Here is a 12657-nt window from a genome sequence, read left to right as displayed (position 1 = left end):
TCTTTTCAAATGGAGGCTTTCTCCTCACCCATTTCGAAGCTGCCGGCGACGCATGAATCATCATATGCCAGATTACCATAGATGGCTACTATTGGCCAATAGTTGACATCAATCAAATGGGTTTGGAACAGTGCACTTCTTCCTTGTGTTACTGTGTATATTAATTGATGCAGTTAACCAAACAGGCTGAAGTAAGCAAGAATCTGCACCTCAAATTTCGATAAGGATTACTTCTGGAAGACGCATCCCCATCATCTGCTTAAATTCAGCCACCCTGCCCACATAGGAATGAATATCTGGCCTAGCGATGTTGTAGCCATTAGGTCTCACTAATTTCAATTAGTTTGGTCCACTCAACTAGCCTCAAACTATGCGAAACATAGGTTCAGACTACAGACACAGTATGCCTGCAGTGCCTCACAAGGAATGGCAGTTAGCATCTACAAGAAAAGTGCGCTAGCACACACTCAATACCGGCTGCTCCTGCCTAGATGCCTTGGCAGCCATTGCTTTGTATTGTGTGGATAGTGCTCCAAAATATGCAATCCGAATTTGGCTACTTTCTGTGCAAGAACAAAGGTGGTCTGCACCACGTAGCATGGCCAGACTGAAGCGCACGAGCCCATGTGCACATTCCAGCCATGCTGTGCACAATGCAAACAATGTGCTATATGGCTCTGTCTGCTGTGTAGCATAGATACTGTGACCACCACGCAGTGCCGTGACAAGCCCCTTCAGCATCGAGATGCTTGGAAAAACATGTGCTAAGATTGGTCATTGTGGGTGATGTGGCTTCAGGCACGTGGCAATGCAAGCCAGCCCGAACACCCACATCTGACTGGAACAGGTCATCGGCTTCCTGAGTTGCACACCTTTGAGGTGCACGTCATCAAGGTCGAACCTCATTATCTTAGGAATCCTTTCAACATGAGTCCGCGGTGCGGCGTCCATTGCTCAGCTGATGCGCGCGCTGCCAATGGACTCACTTGAGTGAACATGAAGACATTTTCACGTTTGAGCCTCGGAAATGGTGCGACTGCCACAGAGACGGAAATGTGCTACTCGTGCCACTTGGCAAGAGAAAAAACAGCTGCGCACAGCTACCTAGTACACTGTAACACAGCCAAGTGGCGAGACCAGCATTACTGTGGTAGCAGCGACCAAAAGTATGGGTTACCAACAGCGGTCGTCAATTTCTGCAGAAAGAAGAAACACAACACTGAAGCTGGGTGATGTAATGTTGTAGGCGAGGCGCTGCTACTGGCACCACCCCACTCTTTTCTGAATGCAGGACTTGGTAGTAAAATGAGAAAGGTAAACATTACTACAGGTCTTACTGAAAAATTATTTCAGTAATATGTTCCTGACAGGCACCATACTTATTCCAAGGCATTATTGAGGCTTCAAAGAAAGGTGGCTTGGGGCTCCTTTAAAGAGGCACTAAAGGCAAATATGAAGTCGACGGAGACTGTTTAGATAACATTCCAGGAACCTCAAAACACTTGTTTCATGCCAAAAAAAGACTTGCAGTTTACAAGAAAATTGCACCTAAGGGGTCCGAATACCTTTACTTCAATTCAAATCTCCCGCCACCCATCTGGGGAGTGGTGACATTGCATATGCCATCATCACCCTTTGCCGAGTGAAACAGTGCCTGACAGATGGCGGTACATTTTTTTTTTTTTTTGTACAAAATGCAAATGCGCAGCCATGAAGAAACTGAGCCACAAAAGAGCGGCGGATTCGCTGCTGCATCTGCTTTTGATCAAGTGGCATGGATCGCTTGGGCATCCCATGACATCACATGGAAGTGGAATTCTCGGCTACTTGGCAGTTTCTGCGAGTTTCGCCAGCCAGCAAAACCGGTGCAGCGCTACATGATAACGAGACTACTGAAACGCAAAAGCACAGGCAGCAGAGAGTCGAGTGGAAACGAAATCTTTCGACCGCCCGTGTTGTTGTCAAAGGTAATGTCAAAGAGTTCTTTATTCTAAACATGCAATACAATGATGTTCTTCTAACGAGTGGTTGAATACTAGTGACAGAATTTAAACGAGGAGTGCCTTCTCATCGGGCAAGTACTTGAATGTTCCGAGGGAGTCTCTAATCACGTCCTGCATTTACCTCAATTTCTCAGTTACTAAGGCTCTGTTTGCAATATTAATGCCATGGAGATCCTTGAGCACTAATCTATCATTCTAGGTTGACTTAATATTTGCCTTTAGTGCCCCTTTAATGTCTCTGTATGCTGTGCACATAGCACTACCATTCTGTCATCTTACCATCTCACTGCTGCTTTGCTCTCACAAATAGACTAGTAAACAATAAAATGATCCAAAATGCGAATGGCCATATTCCGAACTTCCTTTGCAGTGCTAACCAGGGATAGCAATGGCAAAGATGCTAGCAAAGAAAGCGATCCTGACAGAATGACTCTGCCATCAAGTATCTAAGGACATTATGGTATATAGCATCATGGGGACACCTAGGGCATGACTCATACATAAGAAAGGTACGAGTTTGTCCACTGGCCAGTGCGAGTCCCGAAGGCACAGACCTATCTTCCGATCTTCGGTATGGAGGAACATGCCATTTCCGAGGTTTATGGAAGTAATGCTGAATCTAGCTGTACCACTACTTGTGGTACATTATATGCTTCAGGATTAGTTACATGGTATAATGTTTGTCCCCGCAAGGCGTAACACCAGTTAGCATCTTCACATCAGATTAAATAACAAATTTATTAGTGAATGCTGTTAATTTGCTAGATGTGCATCATAATACATGCCCACAAAGTCGTCCTTGCTGAATAACCTCCACAAAGTAACCGTGACCAACCATCTTTCCTGTTTTTTTGTTGTCGGCGACTCCTCTGTGCATTTCTACAAACTTCAAGTAAAATTTGTTATACCTTATAGACGGCATCAAACAGTTGCTGAAGCTATGGGGAGCATGCATCACTACACGGGGCAGAATGAAGGAATCTGTCAGGAGTGTACGTTCGTCCAACATACCAGGCTTTCTTTATGCGGAACACTTAAGAATAGCGCCCCTTTCTATATGTGCTACAACATATATTAATGTTCCAGTTAGCCATTTGATAAAATGCTGCCTCTAACAGTTCAGGACGAATTCAGGTGAAAAGTCAAAAGCATTTTCAAGCAGATTTTGGGAACAAACATCCCAAACATTTTGCTAGATGTAATAATTCTGCTAAGGAAACATGACTTCACTACTCGTTGGCTCTAATTTCGCGATTACAACATTTGCCTTAAAGTCAGCAAATAAAAAGTTAATTAGCATATTTAGTTTTTTTTTTTTAATGCGAGGATAAATGCCTTAGGACATACAAGGGTATGGGATGGGGGTGAATAAAGATGATTAAATGAATGAAAATAGATTTGCTGACCTAATGAAGTCCAAGAGGGATCGATAATGCGGTCCCTGCGTCCAAGCAGTGTAATGGCTCAGATTATGCGGCGAGAGTCCCGCTGCTGCGAGGTGCCGGAGCCTCGTCGGTTTCAGTGCAGGGCAAACCCACAGCAGGTGGTGGATGTTGGCTTAGCATATTTAGTTGATTAGAAAAATTATAGTGTGACATATTGTTCTTGCTAACGTCAGCCTATCCCCGCGTAGTCTATGTGCAAAAACGGCAGGGGTCAAGATACGACAGCTCTCTCTAAAAAAAAAAAAGAAAAAAAAATTTGCAGGTGTACACCATTCTGAGCAACTAATAAATCGGATAAAGTGAAGCTTTAGAAGCGACTTCTTGCATTCATTTGAAGCACCGGGCATCTGTTTGTTGGTGGTTATTGGTGATGATTGATCACCGACGCCACCTGCATTTTCTCACCAACACCCTGATCGACGTGCCCGGTGAAATGACTGATTCGGAACTCCTACACAGGAAGTTTTGCTGGACAACACAATCAGCTTTTACTGCCGTATAATCTCCTAACCGACCTCCAACGTGGAGCCAGTAAAATGAGACATCACAAAAAAATCACTCCGGATTACTAAGAAAACCGCACAAAGAAGTCGTCTATTCCAGTAAGGGATGCAAAAAAAAACCTTTGCTTTATAAACATTGACAACTACATCTTAGTGCCAGCCCTTACTTAGGCTGCATTGCAGCACCTCAGTGTCAGCTTTTATCATTGTAGCAGTACAAACTCTTAGCTGACCTCCAACAAAACCAATATAATGCAACATGGGGGGGGGGGGGGAGTTATGGAGTAATGGTTAAAAACTATAAGGGCACCTAAGCAATTCTTACAATCCATAAATTTGAGAGCATTACTTGTCACTAAGCATGTTGCTGAGTTATGCTGCTGAGTTTAGTGCAGCTGCGTTATGTTTCCAAGTGTAATGCTGGTGCTTACAAGGTTGCAACAGCGCAAGACGACAAACCAGCCACATTGTGATCTCTCAGCTGAATTTTATTTGCGGAGTTTTCGTTAAAGTAGCGTTTCACACACAGTGCGTCGAGTGTCATTTCTCAATGGTACCACTTTTCAGCATGATGACACCACTTTTCTGAGCGGCACCATGGTGTTCATGCCTACATTCCTTCGTCGGGTTTGTAGGCAAACTCCGCCTCCATACTATGGGCACATGTTTCAGTCGTCGTCCAACGGGTACCTGAGGTGCGCTGAATCTTATTTGTCGTCGTCATGTGTGGGCCCCGGCGAGGGCCCCGGCAGGTCCGCGACAATGTGAAACGCAGAACGAGCAGCTGCAGCTCGCTTTGCTATCTAGTGAATCACCCGCCAGGCAGAGCCCAACCACGTGCAGAGACTCGAAGATATTCATCACCGTTGCCTGTTGCCGCAGCGGCGCAGTGATTAGCACTCTCGGCTATGGAGTGGTAGCAATGGCAGTGGGACAGAGGAGCGAGTCTTCACTGCGGTCACTTCTTTTTTAGTTGGGTGAAGATGACATAATTTGAGTGTAGTTTTTCTACCACAGCTTTTCGATGACAGCAGGGTCGTACAATGGGCCAAGTAATGCTCTTGCACTAAAAATGCGCACCTAAGTTATGTATTCAGATATGCAAGCTTACATTTCTTTTATAATCGTTGATCATTACGTTTCGAAGAAAATTCAGGGCTCCAACACACATTGTGTGGTATTCACATTTGATATCGACCACACCATTGCATGCTACTGCACGAAAACAGCTGCGGAGGTCCGCCTAGCAGCTTCCCTGTAAAGGTGTTCTACATAAAAAGAAACACTTGGTACAGTAAAGCAATGCGTAGGCTTGGTTTTCAATTTCGTGAGGTCACACTCAAATTTTTGCGTTGTTGGTTGCTCAAATATTTGTTTTAACTAGCCATCAGAAACAATATTTTCTCATTTTTTGATGCAGCCGTGCCTCCATGTTGAGGTTGAGCACTTAATGTGACATGTGCACCATGTAAAGTTAATGTTGACATTGCATCACCTGTATTTGCGGGCCTCTAACATCCCCCTAAAGCTCATGAGCCATGTTTCGAGGCCCCAACAGCAACTTTCCTCATGGCATAAAGTATAATTTGCCCCCTGCTTCTTCCTCCAAAACCATTAGTTCACTTCACCTTTGCTTTGTGTACCTCCACTTAAACTTATAGTGCTTGTTATTTCTGTCTCTTTTCTAACAACTGAACGTATCACTGCGAGATGCTTGCACAATGCTCTTCTTGAAAGAGGGAAAAACATGACCCTTGAAGTGTTAATGTTGTGTGAGCACAGACAATTCAGTGAACCCGTACGCATTTTCTTTTTCCCTGTTCCTTCGTTTTACCTTGCAACCTGCCAATGTAACCAGCCAACAATATATTACATTGGCTGGTAATCCTACAGTCAAATTTCCATTCTACACGAGACAGAAAATGCAGGTTTCAAAGAAACCTTTATAATCAATTCGCTATGCTAGTAAATTTCAAACTTATGAGCACCATCTTCCCACGTGATCAAGCATGTGTGAGGGGACAGGGGGAAGAAGTGGGAGGGCAGGTAGGCACCGGTCTCATTTTCTAGTGCGGCCATGGCTGGGCATGGCTATCAGCGTGGCTATCAGCATGGCTAAGTGCTTGCACAGCCTGCATGCCTTGCTTTAGAGGTAAGAGGGGGTGTGCTGAGATGGCGTGGCATGATTTCCCCCATCTTGCCACCCGTTTAGTACCAGAGGTTGCGTAACCTCAAGTTTCGGAGACGTGTTAAAGCGAGAGGCAGACGAAGGATTGACTCGCCGCTGCTGACACTTTTCATGATATTGCTGTCTTACTGTAGACAGAACTATCAGCCACAGGAGCGGAGTGGAGGCATAAGCATGACTGGTTTCACTTTGTACCACCGATGTGAAGGTATCGTCGTCACGGCATAAAACCATATCCTTCGTTGCCGACTCTCAAATTTAACAAAATGAATATTTTGTTGAATTTGTTATGAAAGTATGCTTTTTCCAATTGCCCAATAATTCAGGAAATTTCGCAGCTCCTTCGGTGTAAGAATAATCCACTGGCGACTTTACCTATTTGCCTAAACAGTCAAAGTTCAATGTAACGAAATTTTGAAATTATGAAGCCAGTCATCAATTTTACTGACTTTCTTATATTGAGGTTCAACTGTAGAATGGTTATGAAGCCAGGGCAGCAATACGCTTTTTGCTATGGGCCGTAGAAGTCCATGCTGCTCAACAGGCCAGTTTATTATGGCTTTGTAAAGAAAGCAGGCAACATAAAGCGTGGGAATACAGTCAGCGACCGATAAATCGGACACCAATAATCCAGACATGCTTGGTAATTCGAACAGCTTTGCGGCACCACCAATGGCCCCATAGACTTCATGTGTAAAGACGACCAATATTTCCGACAGCAGCCAGCTAGCTCTACATTCGATTATCCAGACTCCATCCGCGACTGTAGAGTACACCGACTCTGCCGCCATTATCCCCTCTGCCAACCTTGACAGGACAAGTATGGCCTCAGAGATGTGAGACATCAAGAATGCCCTCAGATATTACATGTTAGATGGTAATCCCCGAGGCCTTGCCTTAGTCGGAGCACTATGCCTCAGAAATTTTACTGCAAACGCCAGTCTTGGAGGTTTTACCTGAATTATATGTTGCGTCAACATCACGATCATCATATCCTATTCCGGCAACTTTGCACATGGCCTACTCTTGCCATTCTGTATGTTGAGTTTGCCTTTCAGACAGCATTCAGCTATTCTGTGCTTGTTTGTTTAGTTTGCATTCCAGACAGCGCTCTGATGGCTTCAAGAAGTCTTTCTCGTCAACTTATCGACAGGCCGCGTCAGGTGGCACCAACGGTGCCCTCGCAGTCCGACTCGGAATGAGTATTGAGTCACAGTCCCAATGACTCCACAACTGAAAAGCCTGAACCCGCCACAACGTGCTGTAATGTGGACATCGTTGATGACCTGCTAGGCTGCGGTGTGCCGATTTTTACCGTTGTTACATTTGAAGGATTTGCAGACGTTGGCAGCGTGGTGTTGTCATGTGCCGAACTGAATGATGACACAATAATTGAGCAAGTTCTCTGACCGTCAAGCAGCAACTCTGTTTCGGATGATGATGATGTACTGTGTGCTCCAGAGCCTTCACATGAGGACTCGAGCCTCTGCAGTCCTTGCATTGGCGTACATCGACAGTACAAAAGTGGCAGAAATGCAGGCATACTTGGTTGCACGTAAACGGAAGTGCATAAAGCAATGAATCAACCCCTTATTCCCTGCACAGGGGCCTCAAAACGTAAACAAAATGATATTGTTTTTTGTACATTTGTTTTTACCAGACATTCTATAGTTCAGACTTAATTATGTTCCCCATGAAGTCCAAATTATCAGTCGTCGGCTGTATGTGCATTGCAGGAATGTCGAAAACCTCTCCAATTTTCTCTCGAGAGTGTTGCAAGTTATTTGCACCAGCTCGACCGAGAAAAAGTTCTAGCCACGGCATGTGCGTTGCAGTTCATCGAGAAGGCGACAGTCCATAACGCACTAGGAAATGTTGCAAAACAGGTAATGCTCGTGCGCCGAATGGTGGAGCTGCCACAGTGGTATGTGGTTACCCCATTTAGGTGTTGCATGCTTACGACATCCAACAAGTTCGAGCTGAAATATTTGTTAATGCAAACTCCCTGATTACAACTCGGCACATTGATGCAAACAAAAAAGAACCCCAACCAATTTTTTCTCGGTTATTATTCGGTCACAGTCTTCAGTCACCGTTGCATACTGTAAAATCAGTATCAAATGGTAAAAGTGCTGCACAGTCACACATGGTGAAGCAGCAAGAAATAAGATCAACAGAAAACTATGAAAAGTGAAAACAAAAATAGCCTAGTGGCAATTTCTTTTCATCTCTACAGTTCTGATGATAACGTATTAAAATATAACACAAACACACAAATACAAAGAACTTGAGTATCAGAATACTGTAAGAACTGTAGCTTTGAACTGCATTGGTAAAAGTAAGGATGACGAAAGCATACAATGTGATGGCTTAGAAAGAGTAACACACGCTATGTGTACAGTGCTCTACCACAAACGCTTACTGTTGTCATCTTCCACAAGATACAACAGCAAAAGGACAATGGCATAAATGCTTGCGCATATTGACAGTTGCAATGTCTACAAAAGATAATTTGTTGCAGAGGTAACTTTCACATTCAAAACATTCACATATGATTCTGTTCACAAGTGCATCATTCAAGCTAGACTCGCTTTACAGGATACAAAGTTTGCCTGCCTTGGCAGTTAACATGTGCTTGTGCTTATGGCAGTTTTTTCACTTCTTTTCTTTTTATAAACAATGTTTCACAGATAGGCACCATTTTCACCAATGTAACTGGCTTAATTATACTCTGCCACACATTCACAAGAACTTTTTGTAAGTATATACTGTTTGTCTATCTTGTCTGCATAATGAAACACTGTCTTGTCTTTCAATATATGCCCTCTTCTTTTTGTGCACATCAGCCACCGTACTTCTAAAATCAATACATTCACACAAGAGCACTGTTTAAGCCTCCTGTTTGATCACAATGAAATTGCTGCAACAACCTACAATTATAAGATATCAATAACCCACTAAGGACCACGCCTAATACACTGACTGCAGATCCATATATGCCTAGGTCAGGTACACGTGGAAGAATGTGACGAGTGGAGCCACTTGTCCACTTCCCTGAAGTATGAAATCGTCAAGATGAGTTTCATCATTTACAGCGAGGTACAAGGCCTTCTACTAAAGCGTGCCTTCTTTGATAAATTATGACTGAACTACGCCACCAGGAACAAGCACAATGGTTCTCAGCGTAAAGTGTCAAAGACAGCCTCCTTCAGGACTGAGCTGTCCGAACTATTTTCTTTCAGCATGTGTGTACCAATGCCGTACAAGAAACACAATGGAACACTGTCTAACTTTAAAAAAAAAAGAAAGCACACATTGTTATACAGCAGCCACTGCCACTTTGCGCCATACTTTGTTGCATAGTTCCTGGTGCTATACAATTGTGCTGGCAACTGCATGAGTGGCTTGTGTGAAAGTAAAGGTACCCTGGTGATGGTAAAGCATTTTCTCACTGCCTGTCTAGTAGGTATGGTATTTACACAAAAAAAGCCTGCCAGGGTCACAAACACTTGAACTGGACGACAATACCCCAGTGGTCACTGGGGAAGCACTGTTCTGTTTCCAGTCTTTTCTGTCCGATAAGTTTGAAAGAAACTGGCAATAAGTGAGCTGGCTCTGAGTGCCGAACATATATGCGGTCAAAGCGTAGGCGGGCAGTGACTTTTTTACCAAAGTCTAAGTTGTCATTGCATGTCATGTCCCACGTGTAGCACAAGTCTGGGTCTGAACCACATGCTGTCCACACATCCTGGATGTCTTCCGGTAAACCCCCGCAAGAGTGAACCTGAGAAGATAAAGCAGCTCGAGGTTAACTCCTGAAAAGGGTCCCAAAATGCTTTTTAGCACACTAGAAATACATTCTTAATCTGTAGACAGCGCTGCAGTTAGTACAGAAAAAACAACAGAACACACAGCTCATTCATTTAGCAGGATTTGCCGGATTTTAACATGCCACCGAATCAAACACTTATGCAATTTCATTGCGTGAAAAGAACAAAACTAACTTAGAAGTGACGTTAAAGTTCTTAAACAAATTAGAAATCCAACAAGCAGTCAATTTTTTAGCAAGAAAAATGGGCAAAGGTCTATTATGTGTTGCACGATGGCTGCCCGTTTCCTAAAGTCAGTGCCACTGCAATACTACTGTCTTATGTGGTAATGCATACGAACACTGCAAATGCAGCTTTGGTTTTGCATATGGTTCCACCGTGCAGGCACTTTACGGCCCAACTTACTCCAAAAAAAAAAAAAAGACAGGTTGCGGGTAGATACGTTAATCAGACATCCTGAGCTACCATTATTGCTTTAAAATCTTACTAGGGTAAGCTAAAAACAGCCGTTTTCAACGGGAGATAATGTGCGTTCAGGGCATTCACTGTCCCTTAAGCTCCACTGAGACATGCTGCCACTAAACGGGTCACTATTGGGGTCATCATAGGGGTCAGGCACACGCATACTGACTGAAAAAGTTCAAATTATCCTGTGAAAGCCAATTTTAGAATCGAAATAATGTTAGTTTGGGCCACAGAATGAATGGGCAATGGTCAGGACCTTCAGTCAGGATACAATAAATGGAAGTCTACTGTAGTTGGTTGCACTCATACTTGTCAGCTTTTAATGCGATTAGCATTGTTAGGATACTTCATGCGTATCCTCACCAAATACACACCCACTATAAAATAGATTACTAATCGCAGCAACGTCGCCAATTATCTCCAAAGGACGAATGCACCGCCAATTTTTTGTCTCGAGCCTACCTTAATCAACAGTGTTGCGGATTTAACGCTTGCGCTGTTTCATGTGGAATTAAGACCACTTGACTCCTAATGGTACAAACCCAGCCTGACGGATGGTATACTGGCTGCTGTATTAATACGTATGCCAGGTGTGTATGATCCTTCCTCCTAAACTGCTGGCTGATTTCTGCCCATATTTCACACAGAGGTACCGGTTTGCGTGACATTTAGTTTAATAGCAAAATGGTAAGATTTACTTACCAGTTTTGTCTACAATAAATCTGAAGTGGGCGTTGTTTGTGGCTATGCGATTCAAGAATTTTAAATACTGCTGTAGCAAAACAGTCCCATTTGTCATGACTACAGCAAAAAACATGGTGCTCACCATAGCCTGACCAGAAAATGTGGTACTAAACTGAACTTCATGCAAAACGGTGCCTCTGAGTGAAATATGGGTGGAGATTAGCCAGCAGTTTAGTAGAAAGGGTTGTGTATATCTGGCACTCCTATTCATGCAAAACTCAGTATGATTGAATGGTACAGCTTTCTACCACTGTCTTCTCATAGTTCTGATAACGATAATGATTATGTAGTGCTGGATACCGAGACATGAAGCGAAATAAATAACCTCATTCATTTTCCAGCAATGTATGATGTGGATGGCCCAGTGAAATCACCACAATGAAATCCCCACAAAAGAAAGTCTTCATACTTCCTTTGATGTTTTATTAAAGCAGGTTTAAGCTGCATGTTTAATTAAGAATTAAATTAACATGCAATAAAGATTATGCGGATCCCACGCACTGTGGGAATCAATGTTATGTGAAGACTTCTGCAGGTACCTGGCTACCCAGCATCATTTGGGGTTATGGAGAGTGTTACGAGGGAGACCAACGTAGTTGTGTAAGGTGAGCGCTTGCATGTGTGAAACGTGTGTGTATGATGACAGCAACAAGACGACTATGGTGACTGCAATTGTATGACGGTGACTGCATGATTTCTACTCAGGTTGTTCGACAACAATTTACAAAATGCCCATTGTTGGGTTCTACACAAGTGCTGGACGAGTGCAAGTGAGAGAAACAAATTACGATGCAGTCTGCAAATCAATGTTGCACAATCATATGTACCGATGCCTATTCCATGTGATCTAGGTTAAAAATACAATGGCATTTGTCATCAACTTGGCATCCTGAAATTTAGAACAAGAATTCCAACTGAGCAGCAAGCGCATTCAGTGTACAGGCGCTGCATGCCACTACTAGATGCCAAAGCTACGCTTTGACCTGTGACACCTGGGGTGTGGCCATGATCAGCTTCTCCGTGCTCCTGCATAGAGTGATAGCATGGCAGCAATAGCAGTGGGAGTGATAACGAAGACAAGTGGCCAAGCGTGCAGCGTGCATGAATGAATTAATGAGCTCATTTTGAAAAAGACAATGTTCGTGGAGGATTACGACAGATTTCATACTCACAGTCTGAAATATTAGACAAAATGACCAGATCCCATGCAAGGGCATATACCTCACCAAAATTGTTAAAAAAAGTGTGGCCCTTAAATGAGTCTACACTGTACTCCAGTGAAGAAAGGTTAAAATCTGTTTGACCTGGACTGATTCCAAAGGTGGTAGAATGTCCCACAGCTTCTATGCAACATTAGCTGCAATGAGGAAAGAACTGGGGAGTGTGGACTGATCCTAAAGGTGATGCAGTTTAACTCTTTCTCTACCGCTAAAAAAAGAAGAAAATTGCACTAAATTTGCCAGAATGTTTTTTTTCACT

General features: G+C 43.4%; 2 protein-coding genes across 2 annotated transcripts in view; one reads left to right on the top strand and one right to left on the bottom strand.

The window, feature by feature from the left end:
• Window positions 1–12657, top strand: part of LOC135905969 (uncharacterized) — a 168331-nt gene that overhangs the window by 21137 nt on the left and 134537 nt on the right. The gene's annotated exons all lie outside the window — the stretch shown is intronic.
• The window catches only part of LOC135905952 (tyrosyl-DNA phosphodiesterase 2-like), a 41542-nt gene continuing 37210 nt past the window's right edge, over window positions 8326–12657 (bottom strand). The window contains exon 6 of the mRNA XM_065437097.2: window positions 8326–9923. Coding sequence (XP_065293169.1) covers window positions 9639–9923 — 285 coding nt within the window. The 3' untranslated portion in view covers window positions 8326–9638. The remainder of the gene's footprint in view (window positions 9924–12657) is intronic.

Source organism: Dermacentor albipictus, chromosome 5 (assembly GCF_038994185.2).
Source record: "Dermacentor albipictus isolate Rhodes 1998 colony chromosome 5, USDA_Dalb.pri_finalv2, whole genome shotgun sequence".
Taxonomy (NCBI): domain Eukaryota; kingdom Metazoa; phylum Arthropoda; class Arachnida; order Ixodida; family Ixodidae; genus Dermacentor; species Dermacentor albipictus.
The sequence above is the reverse complement of the archived record's forward strand: the minus strand, read 5'-3'. Positions and strand labels throughout refer to the sequence as shown.